We start from the raw sequence: 19,320 nt of genomic DNA, 5'->3' as shown, positions 1-19,320 counted from the left end.
AAGAAAATCATGAATAACCTTAATTATAAAAATTTTGGGAGAAATATATTTATATTGTTAACAAATCTACTTTCTTACACTTTCTTTTAAAAAGATATGTAAAAAAATTTCATTAGACCTTGTTTGCTAATTGTTTTTTAAAATAGTTTTGAAAAATAGTTTTTAAACTGATATTTTGTAAAACAAACATTTGTTTATCATTTTTAAATATTTTAAATATTTTAATTTTTTTTACATAAAATGTTTTATTTTTAATCATTCTATATATTTATATAATTATTTTCTAAAATAGTCCGCATAAAAATAAGTAAAAACAATTAAAATATATTATTTGAAAACACTTTTCTTGATAACAAAAAATAAAAAATAATTTCTGGTCATCAGATGTGTTTTCTTCTTTTTGTATTCTAGATAATATAAAATTGTTTTTAAAAACAATTGCTAAATAGTTGTTTTTAAAATAGTTTTTATTATATAAAAAAAATTTATGATGAAGCTTCACTTTTCCTTATTACTATTTGTGAGATATTTTTAAGATAAAAGTTAAACAATACTTGATCATAATCTACACTCAATTAATTTATTTTTATAATTAAATTAACGAAGATAAAAATATAGTAATAAAATTGGTGAATTTATGAAAAATATGTTGATTTTTTTTAAGTTAAGACTGATTTTTAAAACAAACTCTTTATTATATAAAACGAATATATATTTATAAATAAAAAATATATAATTAATTTTATTTTTATAATTAATGAAATTTGAAGTTAAAATAAAGTACTGAATGAAAACTTTATATTAATTTCTTATTAACTACAATTGTTTTAAATACCTTTATACAAAAAAAAAAATTATAAAAAAGAATGGATTGGGTGATATCGATCGATAATGACTACTTATATTAAAAATTCCTTATTATTTGAAATATTTATTAAATTAAAACCACAATTTAAGATTATTATGTCATTTCATACATGTAACATACAATTAAAAATTTTGTTATCCTAATAAAATAAACAATTATTTTTAACGAATACTCATTAATTAAAAAACATACAAATATAAATTGAATAACACATGACAATTCTTTTTGTAATATAGCAAATAAAAAAAAGTTATATTATAATATATTGTAATATTAGTTTATTTGTATTGTAGATATAATATATTTATGTCATATCTATATTTTATGACAAAATTGGCATTGGTAATAACACGTTCTTCTAATGTATTAACATCATTCACTCGATGCATTTAAATTATTTAAATGCATTCAAATTGTTTAATTATATATATATACTACGAATCTTGTAAATTTAAATTAATACTTCATTTGATTTTAAAATTGATCCATGATACAAGTATGTTAAAGAGTATAATACGATTATACAAAATTACCATTTCAATAAAAAAAATGTAAAATTTGTTTAATTAGGTTTTATTATAATATGTTATAATACAATTATATTCATTTGTAGTTATAATATATTTTTATACGTATTTGATAATAAAAGTAATAATATTAGAGATTACATATTAATATCATCAGTTTTTCACCCAATGCATTGAAAAAAGAAAAAAAAAAATATATATATATATAAATTTATTTTTATTATAAAAAATAAAAAATGATTAAACCTTCTCCATCATTTTTATTTTTATTATTTTAGGCAATTCAGATTAAAAATTAAATATTCTATCTTCCTCAAACTCACTACAAAAAACATGATTAATCAATCTAAAATTAATATATATATATTCTTATTATATAATTATGATTTTTTTAAATAAATGTAAAAATTAGTGTAAAAATATAAAAAACATATTAAATGTTGTTTTGAAAATATTTTTTAGAAGTATTTTGGTTTTAAAAATCCAAAATTTTGGTTTAGAAAATAAGTACTAATAATTACAACTAATGTGGCTGCTAGAGATTTCAAATATCCCGACAAAAAAAAAAAAAAAAAACAAAGTACTTTAAATATTTTAGATGTCAAGGGTTTCAAGTTGAAGGATATTTATAATTCTTTTGTTTATTATTTTATTAAATGAATTATTGATATAATTTTTCTTTTTTATCGTATTTTATTCCAAAATTATCAAAACAGATTACTATGTCGAATTCTCCTTATTTATATTTACTTTTGAAACAATGGATGATAAAAAAGTAGTTGTAATATTAAAAAAATAAAATAAAAAATGTAACATATTATATTTTTATTTTATTGATGTATCATCTATAATACTTAAATTTTCAAATATATCATATCATATTTATAAGATTAAATTTATAAAATGCAATAATTTGAAAACTTTAACCATTTTTAGTATCAAATGGTGAACACTTATATTTAATAATATACAAAACATTTTTAAATTCTATTAATTTAATATTTATAATTTTATACTAAGATTTTCAATATTTAATTTTCAGTTTTATCAAACACCGCTTTGTATTTATTATACACCACCCCTCCGTTTTTAAATTCTTATTTTAATGCTAACGATATAATTTAATTAAAATATTATATATATATATATATATATATATATTTAAAATATTGAATAAGATTTCTATTTCACTAATGTGACATGAATTTCAACGAAACAGGGAAGTGTAGGACGTAGGAGTAGCGCCGACACGTCCATGGCAACAATCATGGTGCGCATCCCCACCGGAACAAACGCTTCCGAGTCCCACTTGGAATGAACACAGAATCTTATTAACCTCAATCACGAGTCCACGACCTCCCATTTTCATCCTCCTTTTCAATTCTCACGACAGAAATACAGATCTGGACACCGCCTCATGTTGCGGAACGCGATTTTCTCAGCGCTTATTCTCTGGTCCCCCCTCTATCTTTTGATATGTATTTTGTGAATAAGTCTGCAATTCTTTTACCATACTTGTGCTTCTGGTGGCTAATTGATTGAAAGTGGAAGTCTATAATCCAATGTATCCGTTTATGGATGTTTTGCCTGCCTTGATCCAATACGTTTAGGAGAAAGGAAATTTGTTTGGTTTGTTTCTACACGATCTGTTAGCGGAAACAATACAAATGCGCTTAGAATGTGATTAGTTGAATTTGAAATGGCTTTAAAAGTTTGTGTTTAGCTCAGATTATTACCTTGCCTTTACGTTCTGTAGCATCTGAATTTTTCTCGGCAATGTGTTTGTTCAATTATCGCACTTTCTTATTTGTTTGTTTGTTTTTTTTTTTTTTTACTCTACTCGTCTGTAATGTCATTTGATTTTTTTATAAACTTATTAATTCTGCATGATGGCGGACTGATTCGCTTGTTTTCTTTCCTTTTTTTTGGTGTCAACTAGCATGATATCTTTGTAGAATCAACATCAAATATATTTATACAATGTCGAGGAAGCCAGTGAATCCCTCTCGACGCTTTGCAGGCAGCGGAACTCTTCCATTTATAGGCTCCTTGCATTCAAAATCACGCGCTTCCCCATTTTTATCTATAGGGCTTCTCATCATGGTACTTCTCATTTCCACGGACTATTTCTTCCCTGCAATTGATCTGTTCGTTACATAACTCTTGTTTGTCAATTTTAAAAATAATGACATGTGCTAGCACTATATTTATCTTCTAATGTTTACATTTGTAGAAAGTCATCACTTTACAAAAATAAACAAAGAAGACTAATTGGCTTGTGCTTGATCAGTTAATTCTAATTACAATTGTTTATTTTTTTTGGGAAATTTCCAGGGAGCAATGCTTCTTATTGGGTATTCATATAGCGGCTCAGGTTTGTATTTACTTCACCAAAATATTTTTAGTTTACCAGCATGTATGTTAGATATAACAAAAGATCATATAATTTTTGTGGTTAGTATTCCATTACCTGGATTTGGGATATAACTTCTTTCCTGCTTGAGATATATCTGTGGCATGCATCTGGCTCAAGTTGAGTTTTTCATGTGATAGGTTCATTTGGCGGTAATAAGCAGGCTGTGAGCAGGGTTCAAGGTAGTTCTATTTAACTTCCGAAGGATTTTATACTTTCTGATCTCTATATTATTTGATGATACAAAGGTGATGTCATTGTGGATTGTTGTTTTATCAGGGGGTGATAAACGATAATCAATATGAATTGGCTTCATAATAATATTTCTAACGGATTATATTTATTTCTTTGGAACATTAAGGAAAAGCTAATGTTGTTGATATGTGGCTCAATAACACCAACAGTCAATTTTTAGTTGTGTTTGCTTATCTTATTGGGTTTAGAGGTCCTTTTCTCTGGATTATCAGTTCTTGGAGTCATTGAGTTTTCTCTTTGAGGCATGTCATTGTTATGACTTTTTACTCTTGTAGCAGTGGAAAAAGATTCATTGAATTCTTTATAGCCCTTGAAGTAGGTGTTTATGCTCTCTTCTGGTTGCAATGTTTTTAGTTTCACCCTCTTTTAGCAAGTGCATGAGTGGATTTTAGGTGAGACCTAGTCTGAACACTTGCTGTCATAGTGGTCAGAATCCAGATTGTTGTATTGGCTGCAACTTGTGTTAGTTTTCTTGCTAAGAAGAATGTTATATGGTGGGGATATCTTTTACATTTTTCTCTTTTTATGGATAACAAGAAATTTATTAGCATAGTGCTGGAGATATTTGTTACATCTTAATTCAGTTTACTGAATGATGCTTTTTAAATTGGCCTGACTATAAGCTACATGACATTGTCTTCTGTAGAACGGCTTTTGATTTGTAGGAGTATAACTACACTGGTTCCTCTGTAGCAAGGATGTAGTGTTAGATTTCTAAGTTTAAAAACCGAACCAGCTGCTGATTCTACCCTGCAGTGTACTGGTGACTTCAAATCTGGCTAGAATTCTCATCAGAAGCAGTTAGTTCTGCACACAAAAAAGAATGTCTTGAATATCCTGTTCATTAAGAAATTCAATTTTGTGTGCAGTTGTTTAAGAAGAAAACTTTGTCAAGTCATCAACAAAATTTATGACTGCATGGTGTTTATTGAGCATCTGCATTTTGTTTCTTTGAACTGATTTTGGTGAAATGACAAATAGGATGTTTGTAATCCTGTTTATGGATGGTAAAGTTGCAAGATATCCTCACATTCAAGTATTTCAAATTCTTATTATTATTGTTGTGGTTGTTGTTAGAATATATTTTTTGATATATCGTTCTCTTATTATGTATGTTAATCTACCAGTTTCTCATTAGAAGTGAGTTATCCTATATATGCAGGCGACTTTTCATGCACTGCAGAAGTTCACAGGGCAATTCCATTTCTGAAGAAAGCTTATGGTGACAGCATGCATAAAGTTTTGCATGTTGGCCCAGACTCTTGTTCAATTGTTTCTAAATTGCTAAAAGAAGAGGAGACTGAAGCCTGGGGTGTGGAACCATATGACATAGAGGAAGCTGATAGTAACTGTAAAAGTCTGGTGCACAAAGGCATTGTACGTGTGGCTGATATTAAGTTTCCTCTTCCGTATAGGGCAAAATCTTTTTCTCTTGTGATTGTGTCGGATGCATTGGATTACTTGTCCCCAAAGTACCTCAACAAAACCCTTCCAGATTTAGCAAGGGTTTCAGCTGATGGTCTTATTATTTTTGCAGGTAAGGAAAGCTTATGCTATCTCCCAGATTAAAAGTTTCATGCATAATTCATCTTGATCCACCTTTGAATCTTTATTTCCTCCCCTGCCCCAACTTTTTCTGGGTTTTTTTTTACAGATACTTGCTATTTTCTTACTCTTTCTGTTGCAATCTCAGACTCACAGAATTGTTCTTTGTTAGATCATCCGGCATAATGAATGCAATTGAATGTCTATAAAGATGATAAACTGATGTACTTTTGCAAAGTTCATTCAAAATGTCAACACCACATATCCCGTTTGATAAATTTCTGGAGTCCCCCAAAAAAAAGGTGCAAAAAAGAAGAAAATTTTGGACATGGGTGCTAGAGAAATTTTTTAATGCCTCTCCATTTCTTTTGCCCTCTTTTCTCACATCCCTGATAAAGACCAACTAGCAATTTTCATGTTTATGAATGAAATGAGGTGGAAAATATGATCTTATGATTTGCAATTGTAGTTGATCTTGTATAGGTGAGCAAATGCACTAAACAGATTGAAACATCCAGTAACATTTTAAGATTGGTTTATGGTTCTCCAAATGAGGCTTGAGAGGGTGTGCCTAATGATGTTTTATCTTGGTTCATTAATTTATTTAATTGAGTTGTAAACCCTGAGAAATGTCAAAAGAAGGGAACAAAAGCATTTCTGTGATAAAAGAAGGGTACAAAAGCATTTCTGTGATTATATACATGCTATGGCTTTATAAAAACATTTGGCACCTAGGTATACACCATGAAATTTTAGGATGTGATAAAGAAACAGGGCTAAGACTGAGATTTGAAGTAAGAGAATCGTACCCCCTATGCAATCTGTTAGGCTTGATTTTGGTATTTTCTTCCCATTTTCCCCCAATATGAAACCTGTTGTTTTTACTTGTTTGTATGCGTTTCTCACATGCATATACTGGAAGATATATTGCAAATATGAAACATTTTTTTGGTTCTTTGAGAGACTTCTGCCAACTTTATGGTCAAGAACACAAAATTTAATGACAATGTTTTTGGTGCTAAGATTAATTTTATGTTTAATTGGAAAAATGAGCATTTTTTTAACAATTTTTTCAATTATAAATGTAGGTTTTCCAGGACAACAGAGAGCTAAAGTTGCAGAAGTATCCAAATTTGGTCGGCCGGTAAGTGGCTGTTACTTGTAGTTCGTAATTTGTTGTTTGATCATTTTTTTACTTTTATTTTTTTAACCTTGATGTTGAATGCCACCATGTGCAACTCTCTATGATTAGACGTGGTATTCAGACTTCAGTAATTTTTTGCTCTGTATTCACAAGTTCACATGAGTGCAATATAAATCCTATTATACGTAGTTCTTTAATCAGAAGCAGCGTTAACACTATTTTGTTTGTGTCTCTTAGCAAGTACTGAACTTTTAGCTCGACCATTGAATGAGAAAAATTAAGTTTCAATACTCTGCGTTTGTAACTTGGTTGCTTTCTTGGTTTAACTGGGTCTTCAATTATTTCCTTTGGAAAGGTGCATCTGCTGTCCCTTTTGGTGGTTATTTGTTATAATGGTATCTGGAGATAACTTTTGTGTTCCCCTTGCTCTTCTCTCTCTTTCTCTCAAGTCTCATGTATACCTTTTGGTGGTTATTTGGACTAGTTGTGTCTGAAGATAGTTTTTGTGCTTAATCCTCTCAAAGATAGTTTTTGTGCTTAATCTTCTCAACCCTCCCTTCCTCCCCTTCTTGCTTTCTTGCTACAAAATCTTATGCTTTAATTATTTAAGATGTTTTGTTTGTTTAAGGTCTTTGCTGATTCATTGATCAAAAAAAAAAAAAAAAGGTCTTTGCTGATTCATTGCCTTTTGGAACATTGCATCTCAACCATGGGTAAGATTTTCATTTGGGGGATAAGTTTTTGGCCTTTGAAAGCTAAAGAAAAAAAAAATGTTTTTCCCTTGAGGGATAGTCCAACTGGCAAGGGGTTGAGGTAGGGATGTGGGAGGTTCCAGTTCAATTCCAAGACAGAAAAATGATAAAAAAGGTTGCACAAAAAAAATAAACATATAAATAAAATTTTTTCTGGACATGTCTCCAATGCCATTGGGATGGTGAATGGGAGATAATAGATTTGTCAATTTACAAATCAATAGTTTCATATGTTAGATTCAAGTAGAGTTGAAGATGGCAGATAGTTCAAAAATAAAAACTGACTCTTAATTTTGAGAATTTGAGTTCCTTAACATCTCATTTTTAGTCCCTCCAAAAGAAGAAACATCCAGGTTCCTTGACAGAATATCTCAAACTTCTGAACAACCAACCAGTCTGTTCAGCTAATATGTTTAGATAGATCTTTCAACTGTTATATATTTGAGCTTACCGGTTTTTTGAAGTTCTTATTCTAATGTTGCTTAGATATTTTCTATTCTTGCATGGCTTTGCCAGTAAACTCTGTCATCATTTCTCATATTCATGTACTTGTACAAAGTGGAAATGAACATATTTCAGTTTTTTCCCCCTTCTGCAGGCTAAATTGAGGAGTTCGTCTTGGTGGGTACGCTATTTTGTCCAGACTAGCTTAGAAGAGAATGAAGCTGCCATCAAGAAGTTCGAACCAGCTATAACAAAGAGCTCATACAACCCAAGCTGCCAAATTTTCCACCTCAAGTCTTACAATTGACATAGTAACTCTAGTTCTTCATCACTATTGAGGCTCCTTGGTGCAAGTACATGAAAACCATCTTCAGCACTCATCGGAAATGCTCCTCGTTAGACAATCTAAATTTGTTAGATATTGACCATAATCACATCGTGTTTTTTTGTAACCTATCATATATGATATTCTTTGACTGAATTTTTTATCTTGAGAGTAAAGCATGAATGAAAATGCCCTCTGCCAAGTGCATCAGCTAAATAAACATAGCTCAGTCCATTGGCTATTGTAAGAAACAATTTTGTTAAAGAGTACTATTGATTTCCACGCGTGGTTTTCCCTGGTTTGAGTTGAACTTAAGATCTTCATTTTCTCATGATATATTTCTATCCGTATTTCATTATTGTGGGTCAAGGAGTGATGCCATTAGGAGAACCTGGAACTCTCTGTTCTCACTATCCAACAAAAGCAGTTCTCACTATCATGAATGAAGTTAGGTTTTTGTAATGTCAAAAATATTGTGTTTGGGCTTTAGCTGTTAAAAAAAGAAAAAAAAATGAAATTTTTTTGGTTGGCTTCTGATTGTCTACCCTCCAGTAAGCTGTCTTCGAAGTTATTCAGAAGCCTCACTAATAGGTGGCCTGGTGCTAACCCACTCTTCCTCTGCTTGCATCCCAGGCTGCAACCAGCATCCATAGGAATCTGTTGGTGCTTGAGCCGTGACCCCTCTTAACAATGCAGATCTCCTACAACTACTCTGAATTTGAACTTAGTACTTTAGTATTGTTGGATGAATACATTGCTAACAAGGGTAGTGCAAATTCTCTTGTGACATCCTAGCTTAATTTTCAAATTTCATCTTCAACTGCCACTGGTATGTTTCATTTTGTAGGCAATTAACCGATTCCTCTCTGTCATTTCTCTTCTGACCACAATGAATAACAATATTCCCTGATTGGAATTTTGCGGCGAAATGTGACCAAACTAAATATGGCATCCCCAAAGACTTGTCAACTAAAGACAGTTCGTATGGCATATTTCAGCGGAAATAATTCCTCCTCCTTACCTTGGTCGGTTTTCAACTCTTTAAGTTCCAGTCAGAATAATTGCTCCCACGGTTGCACAGCAGTGAATAAATATTCTATTTTTCAAAGTAATCATTTTTTAGCTGACATCTAAGATTAGCGTGTGCTCTGACCTCTCTACTTGCATTGAAGTCTAGGAGTTGCACGTGGGCTTCAATTTCGACGGGTTGAATCCATCTGAACCCAACCCCAAACCCAACCAAATTTTGAGTGGAGTTGGACAGTTTTTTTTTTATATATATATATTTCTTCATAATTTGGGTTGACCTTGAGGTAGAAAAAAAATTTCAATTTGGGTTAGCGTACGGTTCGAACGTGGGACAACCTATAGTCAATTGGAACTTGCAATAAGTATTTAATAATAATAATAATATATTCAAATATTTATAAGTTATATTATTTTATATAATAATATCCCTTTCATATTCTTTCAAATGATTTTGGGAGAAAAAAATATCAAATTTAATTTTTATATATATATATATATATGAGTTAATTTCATTCATTTTCATGGAGTTTTAACTATATATATATATAACTTTTATAGGTTTGAAATTTTATCAAATACCTTTTTATTTTTATTTTTTAATATTTTATTTATATTCTCTTGTACTCGAAATAAAAAAGGTATATGATGAAATTTCAAATCTATAAGAATTAAATGTATTTAACTAAAACCTTCAAAAAGGTGAATTAAATTAGTTCATATATATATATATATATATTATAGAAAGATAAATATTTTTTAATTATATTAAAATGACAAGTTATTTACTATTTAAATTTTGGTACAAATATATAAAATAAAAAATAAAAAAAGTCATTATAAGTCATTCAAATTAATCCAATTTGACTAATATAATCCGAACAATCTGTCTAGTATGATATTAACTTGATCATCTTGAGTTCTAATCTCATCTTAACCTAAGTTTGAAAAAATAAGGATGAATTGAACTTGGATCGAACATTTTAGTTAGAAGTCAACGAGTTAGGTGCTCAATGTTAATTGATGTAGGTTGAGCTTGGGTTGCGTCCCAACCCAACCCAACCCTAGTTTCACCTCTAGTAGTTAGTGTTTTGATTGGAGTACTATTGGGTCTAGCCTGCCAACATCAGGTTCAGTGATGAGCATGGACTTGTGTCCAGTCCACCACAAGTCAGAAAAACCTTGTCTCAGTTTCCAACAACTTGGTTACGAATTATGATTCATGAATATTGGTTAGTGTAGAATCATAGTTTTGAAATGTCATGGCATAAGCTACACTCGGATTATGAGATACAGAGAGGAATTGCCATATCTGATGGACTGATCCTATCTTTGTTGGAGCTATGTAGCCAACTCTCCTGTGCTCTACCATACTGTATATAGATAGATTTGGTGATTCTTATTCTAATAAAAAAACCAATCCTCTCAGCTTTCCAACAGGGAAAACTGTAAAGTGAAAAACCAATTGACAAAAAATCGCTTTCATTTGAGGCTGAAGATGTCTCCATAGAAAGCCAAAAAAATTTAAAAAGAAGGAAGAAAGACAAAAATGTGGATGGCCCAATTGGCCTGGGGTTGTTCCTTTGTATAAGCGAAGCAAATTATTAAAACTTGCCCATCACTAGATATCTTCCATATGAGAGGTGATCCAGGCCATGGCAGCAGGTTGTCCCCCACAGAGATGAGCCAATCCAATTTCAGTGGGACCTTCAACATATTTGTTTGTCTCTTTTAATTAGTGCCTATGTCTGTGCATGATATAGATTTGGATCATTCCACACAATGTGATTGGTTTTAGACCAAATCGGTCAACACTGTCGGGGATTCTTTTATTTATTTATATATATCAATCAGCATTTACACAAATAACCTAATCTACATTGATGTACACCTTTTCCCAAGACATATTTTTAAATGTACGTAGCTTCCAAATACTGCCATGTTGCAAACACCAATACCACCCTGGGCTGCTCCGGTGAGCACAACCGCCGACCCAGGTGTCACCGACCACTTTTGCTTCGGCCGTCACCACTTGTGTCTGGGCTATCTGTTGCAATCACATGTATACGTCACATGAGGCCCTTCTAGTGAATTTGAATGAACCTGGACTAAGATTTGCTGCTGTCAACCGACTATTTCTACAATTCCATTCAAAATCCTAGTGCTATTGGAATGGGAGTGTAAAGTCTTCCCTCTTGAATACCTAGCTAGGTTTCCACGGTTGCCATTATGGTTCATAAGTCAATTTTTTTTCGTCAAAGAGAATGTACATTTCCTGTGAGAGATATTAGAGGACCAGCGGTTAATAAATCATCTTTTGACTATGTATCAAATCTTCCTCACGCGGATAATAAAGCAAACCATTTTCTTAGTCATTTTCTAAAGGTTTCCTTTTATACAGAGTCCTGGAATGGAGAAGAGTGCTGGTGGGCGGTGGCTGGTGGCCGGTCATTTTCGTACCATAATGTTTATATCGTGGCCGAAAATTTCAACATGGTTGCAGAAAATACAGGGTCCGTTTTAAATCGAAGTCAGGGATACTGCAGCTCCAAACGATCGGGAAAGGAAAGTTTAGTATAAATTCTGACACCCATTCAAGAATTAAAACTTGCATACATACCATGCATTCATCTCCAGTGTAACTCTCAAACAAGGACAGTTTCTCTTTTTTGACTTTTCACCTTGCTGGAATTCTCATTAATCTGGTAGAATTTATTGGTCATGCAAATCATAATGAACAAAATTTGAACTTTCCACTGCTTTTAAAACTTGGTTGTGCTCGTTTTCAATTGACGGTGCTGCGTTCACAGACTCATCGAGCACGCTTTCACAAAAGAAATGCAAGTCACAACTTCCATATGGGTGGCATTCATTTCCCTGCACTTCCTTTCCTGAGATGAAGCACAGGAAACGACTTCCCAAAGTACAAGTGAGTAAATTGCAGGCAATATCACTCTTCTCTGTAGATCATTCGACGGGTTAAGTCAATCTCGGAAAGCTTTAAAAAGTTTCTATTGAATAAAAAAACATTCCATTTTTGTCAACTACCCCTTGTGAGTAGGTATAAGTAGTTTTCATTGACCTGCCTGGGGCCTTCGGAAAGGTGTGTACTGTGTAGAATGAATGAATTAGCACATAGGAATTGTGGGGGGAGGGGCCCTACTTCTTTTGGGACAAAGGTCGCAATGAGTCTCATGTGTGTGTCTTGTGGGAGGGCTACTGTGCAAGCCATGAGGCATGCATGGCTACAAAAATGGGCGTCATGTTGGCTGTCCCCCAAGGACTTGGACTGTCAGGGTCACATAAACTAATGGAATGATGTTTTTGAGGGTGTGGATGGGTCACTAAACCCTAAATTGGGGGATTTCCACATGAACTAATCAACCTTCTTCCACTACAAACCATGTGCCTCTCCCCCCAATTATTCTATCTTCTCTTCTCCTATCACACCTTAAAATGGAAACACCCATTGCAGTGAAACTTGTCAAACCAGAAACAATAAGACACAAAAAACATTGAATTTCAAAAGTAATTTTTGAAAACTACTTTTTAAAAGTATAATTCTTTAAAAATCTCTACTTTACATTTATATTGACAGTGTCTTTCAACTTTTTTCTTTTAATATATATATATTTTTTAAAATTTTATTTTTGGTGCTGGAGTTTGGTTTACTATATGAGCTAGGAAATGAAGTGCTCACAAAAGATGACTTTATTTTATCTATATATATTTCAGTCAATTGCTAAAAAAAGAAAGGAAGAAGGCTGATAATTGAATCTTTTTGTCATATCATGCATTCCAACATTGATTTTTATCCATTCATTTGGTTGAATAATTAAAAGGTTATGTTGACTGTTGAGAGGGTAATCATTTTTGAATTTTTTTCATAATTGCAAATTGCCTATTCCAAAAGATATCTTTATGAAGTTATTTTCATTCAGTTTCCTTCTGTAGAAAATAATTTGAATTTCAAAGTTGATATATTTATTCATAAGCCAATTGGAGAAATATATAAAAATAGAATTTGTTCACATTGAGATCGATATTATTTTGTTAAGAAATTTAATTTAATTTTGCATTCCTAATTAAGATCATCCTATCATCCAAATTCATCTTCTTTGGAGGTCCTGGAAAATAAATTTAAATTAGGTGGAATGAAGGAATATTAATTGCTAGAGCTTATATAATCGTTCAACTTTAAGTGTGACCCATGGGATAAAGTTACCTTGTTGTTCTCATGGGATGAAGTTTTCACATTTTTTTGTGTCATGATCATTAATCTTTCAATCCCCCATCAGTGCCCACTCTGAAATTGCAAGGTTGGGGTCTCATAATTTCCAGCCAGGGGGTTACAGCCTATTGGTAGAAATTTTCATTTAAGAGACCATGGAAGCAATCAATTAATACCCACTTTAGCTCCATTGTTGGGGACCAATAATTGAGGAGATGCATCACACAAAGTGATTTGGACATTTTTATTGGCTAATGAAGTCCGTTTCAGGCCAATTATCTTGCGTTTCTTCACCACTTGGCATATGTACAAAACTCAGGTCCCTTCAAAGGGGGCCATGCAGACAAACTCCTAAGCTTGAAGAGTGAACATGAAAAGACAACGCACTGCTAATGATCCCAAACTTTGCTAGTGATAAAATCATTCAGGCGACGACTTACAAGTGAAAGACGAAGAACCTAACTAAAGTCACAGTGGTGAAAGCTGGGTTCAAAGCCAAAAAGAAAGGAAAGCAGTGCCATGATTATTGCCAAATGTGAAAACATATATAAACAAAATTGCATTGTCGAAATTTCTGACTCAATCCAAATCGCTCATAGTGAGTGAAGGCCTGACTCTGATCCCGAAACAAAGATACCCCCACCCCCATCTCCACCTCCCGAAAAAAAAATAAAAAATAAAAATTGTAGCTAGCAACACTGTTTCAACCTCCACCGGCCCATGGATGATGCTCCAAAATTTTGAGTGCGGTCCTATGAAATCGTGTAGCTCATGAGCCATAAGTAACAATCTTTTTTGATTTGATTTTTTTTTTTTTTTATGTGAAAGTCTTCCAATAATAGAAGTTGGGTTACCTGGGGCACTGAGTGGTCCTGGCATGCCCTAACGAGTGGGCAATGGGGGCACTATGAAAGTGCCGAAAAATGAATAGCTATAATACAAGATTCGTGAGCTGTCGTCAAATTTGGTGAAAAATTAAATGACTACTAAAATTCGCCTGGTTCCCTAATTTCTCCTCTTGGCTAGGATGAATGCTTTTTGAAGAGTAATAAAATCATTAATCCTAGTAAAACCCAACTGCCCCTGGTTGATGAGGAATTTGAGGATAGATCAATTGTGACATTCATTAAATTTAGGTTAATCCGCATGATTTTCTGCTTTCCGTTACTACAGAAAAAGTACATCTATTTTTCTTTAATTTTGCCTTTTTTTAAAAGTCCAAAGGCAACACAAACAACGTACACAATCAGGATACGTAGGATCTTATCCTCATAAAAATCACCTCAAAGCTTTTCATACGATTTCTTAATAACTTATTCATCAGAACTATTCTTTTGTATGCAAGATCAACCGTTTTTGTTGAAGGCGGAGAATTCAACGAGTACATAACAGGAGGAGAGAATTCATTTCCATGAAAATCATGCTATTTGACAATTGGCGTATTTGATTTTGCTTTTATGGATGGTCGACGGAAAGCCGTTTTTAGAATGATCGTGTTAAGACAAAAAAAATGTTTAAATGGTTAAAGTCATTACATGGGCTGATTCGGGAAACTACTCATAAGTCATAAGTAAATGACAAATGATGTGAAGATTAGAATCGGAATTGATTACGTGACCACAGTATGGTGCTGTATTTTGAACAGATCGATTATCTTGCTATTGGATGACCATCCTAAAATTTGTCTTCAACACTTGGAATCAATAACAAAAAGATGGCCGACAGGAAATTTTGATTTGAGTGGCACTGGCATCAAGCAAACCCGGGTGCAGTCCGGGGTCCGAGCTTGCAGAAGAAAAAGTCATCATATGGTTTGTGGACCACCGCGGGAGATGGCTAGGGAGAAGGAACGTGGCCCAAGTGGCAAAGTATATTGGCATTCAAAACTTACGTAATGTGATGCATCATAAAGTGACTCTTTTACCAACTAAAAGTAGAAATTTTGAAAGTAAGGCTCAGCACCTTCAGCAAAAATAAACACAAATAAAAGAAAAAGAAAAGCAAATCTATGAGACTATGAATTAATATTTTCCCTCTAGTCTCTTAATCCGTATGTCGGAATGTGTTTCATTGTGGCATTTCCTGAACCCCACCTCCCATGCCTATATAAATGTTATATTACAACGTTTATTGTAAGAGCCTCCCATACAAACTCTCTCTCTCTCTCCTCCTCCCTCCCTCCCTCCCCCCTCCCTCTCTCTGCCTTCTATTCAAGTTTCTAGCAAGCTAAGCTAGCTTGCAGTGTAGCGTTCTCTCTAAAAATCTTTAGGTGGATTGCACCAAAATCATGTTGTCCAGGAAAGCGAGGCTCGATGCACATGGGGAAGACTCTTCCTACTTCCTAGGATGGAAAGAGTACGAGAAGAATGCGTATGATGACGTTCAAAATCCAACTGGGATCATTCAGATGGGTCTAGCCGAGAACCAAGTGAGCAATATTTACACCTGTATTCTCCAGAAAAGCTATAAGTAATAAGTTTTTGTGAAAACTTTGAACCTTTTAAACAGCTTTAGTTGTAGGATCTTTGCTTCCATTTCCTTTATTGTTTCTGATATATGCCAAAAGGAAATTACAATCTCGAGCTAGCGAGCTAGCAAGCTAGCAACTCTGTGTTTTTCAGGCACAATATTCGTCCCATTTGATATTTCACTTGCCAAAGTGAATTTACACTGGACTTGGGGAAACCATACATCAGTATAGTGCCACTGAATACTGGATGGATCACATACAGCCCGAGATGGGCGCCCATGATTCCATCATTACTTATTTGTTCCTCAAAATCTCAAAAATTCGAAAAGAAACTTTCGTTCTTCTTTAAAAGCAGTATGCTGTATTTTTCATATGTGCTGTAAAGTAATTCATAATATTTGCTGCAGCTCTCCTTCGACCTTCTTGAGTCATGGCTAGCAAGTAACCAGGATGCAGCTAGGTTGACAAAAAACGGGGAATCCGTGTTTCGAGAACTGGCTCTCTTCCAAGATTATCATGGTTTACCCGATTTCAAGAATGTAATTTCCTAAACTGGTCACACTTAGATCTCATGATAGTTGTAATAATGTTCACTGGGCCCTTGTATTAACTGAAGATCAGTTATGTCGAATTCTTCATTGGGTGTTGTCCAAACTTGGCTTGACTAATATTAGTACTTACTGCAGGAGCTGGTGGAGTTCATGGCAGAAATAAGAGGAAACAAAGTAAATTTTGATCCCAGAAAACTTGTTCTGATGGCTGGGGCTACCTCAGCCAATGAGACGTTAATGTTTTGCATTGCCGAATCTGGCGATGCTTTCCTCCTTCCCACTCCATACTACCCTGGGTAGGTAGTACAAATTTGGTGCATATTCTCCACTATATATGATACCTTACCCTTCTAGAAACTAGAACATAATTATGTTTTTTTGACAGGTTTGATAGGGATCTTAAATGGAGAACAGGAGTTGAACTCGTTCCAATACATTGCTCGAGTTCGAATGGCTTCAAAGTTACCAAATGTGCACTGGAAGAAGCTTATCAACAAGCCCACAAACTCAGCTTAAATGTTAAAGGAGTACTGATCACCAATCCTTCAAACCCGTTGGGCACCACAATGGGCCGTGACGAGCTCAACGACCTCATCGATTTCGCTGTTGCCAAAAAAATCCATATAATAAGTGATGAAATTTATTCAGGAACGGTGTTCGACCATCCCAGTTTCATAAGCATCATGGAAGCTCTTATGGACAGAAAGCTTCAAGACACCGACCTCTGGAGCCGCGTTCACATTGTTTACAGTCTCTCGAAGGATCTAGGCCTTCCTGGATTTAGGGTCGGAATGATTTATTCCAACAATGAAACAGTAGTATCAGCAGCGACCAAAATGTCAAGCTTCGGCCTCATTTCTTCCCAAACTCAGTATTTACTCTCGAAAATTCTGTCGGACAAAAAGTTCACCAGGAATTACCTGAAAGAGAATCGCAAGAGACTTAAAACGAGGCGGGAAATGATTGTTGCGGCCCTGCGAAACGCGGGAATTGGGTGTTTGAAGAGCAATGCCGGGCTGTTCTGCTGGGTGGACATGAGGCACCTTCTGAGCTCTAACACATTTGACGCGGAAATGGAGCTTTGGAAGAAGATTCTACGTGAAGCTGGGTTGAACATCTCTCCAGGAGCGTCTTGCCATTGCAGCGAACCGGGGTGGTTTAGAATATGCTTCGCAAACATGTCTGAAGACACCTTAAACCTATCGATGCAGCGGATCAAGGCCTTGGCAGAGAGAATCCAGCAGTGCAGGCGAGGTCGTGTGACCCACCAAGATTCAGGCTGTAACTCAAGAAGAAGGTCATTCTCCAAGTGGGTTCTCAATCTCTGTTCCTATGATCGTGAACCGGATCGTTGACGACTGCGCCAACATCTAATTAACCTTCTTACTTCCTCTCACAGTCACGCTACTCAGAGCACACTGGTTTCACAAACTAATAAACAAGCTTCCGCCTTATTTTCCTTTTTTTTTTTTTTTACCCACTAGTTATAATTTGAATTGTCCACGCTATTGTCCGGACAATGTCTGGTCCATCCTCAATGGTGGCCCCATCCCAATATTAAATGGTAGTTTTAGTGTGTCTTCCACACATGTTGATGTAATCGTTAATTTCTCAGTAGTATCTTTTTATTCCCTTTCCTTGGTGCCCTTCGGGGTATTTATAATGTATGTCATTCACGATGGATGCCATATGGCACATCTTGCATTGTATTTTGGTACTCTGAAAATGGGCAAGGCCATCCTCTTATCTATATGGGAATGAGACTCATTTAGTTAAAGAGCATCGGGAATGAGGTGCCCCACACTGCCCACTTTTTCTCGCTCTTTATTGGGAAATTTGTAAACGTTATTCAAATTTTGTGCCTTCACTATGGGTTTGCCACATGGCGTGACGGTAAGGATGGCCAGATGGCCACTCCTTCGCTATGCTAACCATGATGAAGCCAATTTAATGTCTAGTGGCTCTTCCCTCAATTTTTTACCCTTTTGGTGCTCACAGGAGTTTTTGTCGTCCAGTCATTTTCTTGGTCTACAGAACAAATCTAATGTCTTCACGCTGGGCCTCTGAGATCATTTTTTTTTTTTTTTTTTGCGTGGGAAGTTCACTCTAGATTGCTCACACTTCAAGTATCCAACTTGCTCTTTCGGGGTTTGCTTCCCTTTGTTCTGTATTTTCACTGTTTCTATTGTTTAAGGAGCTTTTGAGCTACTCTGTTCTTATTCATTTATGACATACTTTGAAAATCTTTACTACTTGTTGCTTATTTTGGTATGTTTCCATGACTCTCGATTATGGTCAAGTAACCACCAATCTATCTTACAATTAAAATACTAAAGTTTAAATAGGTGATAGTCCTGACCAAGAGATATTATCTAAGTTTTCTTCCTTTAAATTTAATACTATGATGTTGTTTGGTAACTATTCTTTAAAGCAATTTTTTGTTCTTTGGAGTAAATAATAAAAAAAAACAAACAAATTTAACAAATAGAAAATAGGAAAATACAGTGTTTTCAAAGAACACCTTTAGTTGTTTTAATTTATTTTATAATAATTATTTTACGTAAAAAATAAGATAAAAACATTAGAAAACAATTTTAAAAACTGTTTTTTTTATAAATGTTTTCGAAAACACTTCCCAAACAAAGCTTGTGTGTTGTGTTGTTTTAGATTAAAAAGATTAATTGTTTGTTAAGTTAAATAAAACCTTAATTTAGGTTTAAAAGATTAATTATTTATTAAAAGAAATAAAACCTTACTTTGAAATGAATA

General features: G+C 33.9%; 2 protein-coding genes across 2 annotated transcripts; both read left to right on the top strand.

The window, feature by feature from the left end:
* Positions 1–2,668: 2,668 nt before the first annotated feature.
* On the top strand, positions 2,669–8,583 carry LOC117905889 (probable pectin methylesterase CGR3). The gene is made up of 7 exons (XM_034818757.1): positions 2,669–2,850; positions 3,335–3,498; positions 3,730–3,769; positions 3,949–3,990; positions 5,226–5,600; positions 6,697–6,752; positions 8,103–8,583. The coding sequence occupies exons 2-7, from the start codon at positions 3,376–3,378 to the stop codon at positions 8,253–8,255; spliced, it is 789 nt and encodes a 262-aa protein (XP_034674648.1). The 5' UTR covers positions 2,669–2,850; positions 3,335–3,375; the 3' UTR covers positions 8,256–8,583.
* Positions 8,584–15,817: 7,234 nt separating this feature from the next.
* Positions 15,818–17,906, top strand: LOC117907340 (1-aminocyclopropane-1-carboxylate synthase 3). The gene is made up of 4 exons (XM_034820844.1): positions 15,818–15,958; positions 16,408–16,539; positions 16,687–16,847; positions 16,937–17,906. The coding sequence occupies exons 1-4, from the start codon at positions 15,818–15,820 to the stop codon at positions 17,904–17,906; spliced, it is 1,404 nt and encodes a 467-aa protein (XP_034676735.1).
* The last annotated feature ends 1,414 nt before the right edge of the window (positions 17,907–19,320 follow it).

Source organism: Vitis riparia, chromosome 18 (assembly GCF_004353265.1).
Source record: "Vitis riparia cultivar Riparia Gloire de Montpellier isolate 1030 chromosome 18, EGFV_Vit.rip_1.0, whole genome shotgun sequence".
Lineage (NCBI taxonomy): Eukaryota > Viridiplantae > Streptophyta > Magnoliopsida > Vitales > Vitaceae > Vitis > Vitis riparia.
This window is presented reverse-complemented; position numbering and strand designations above follow the sequence as displayed.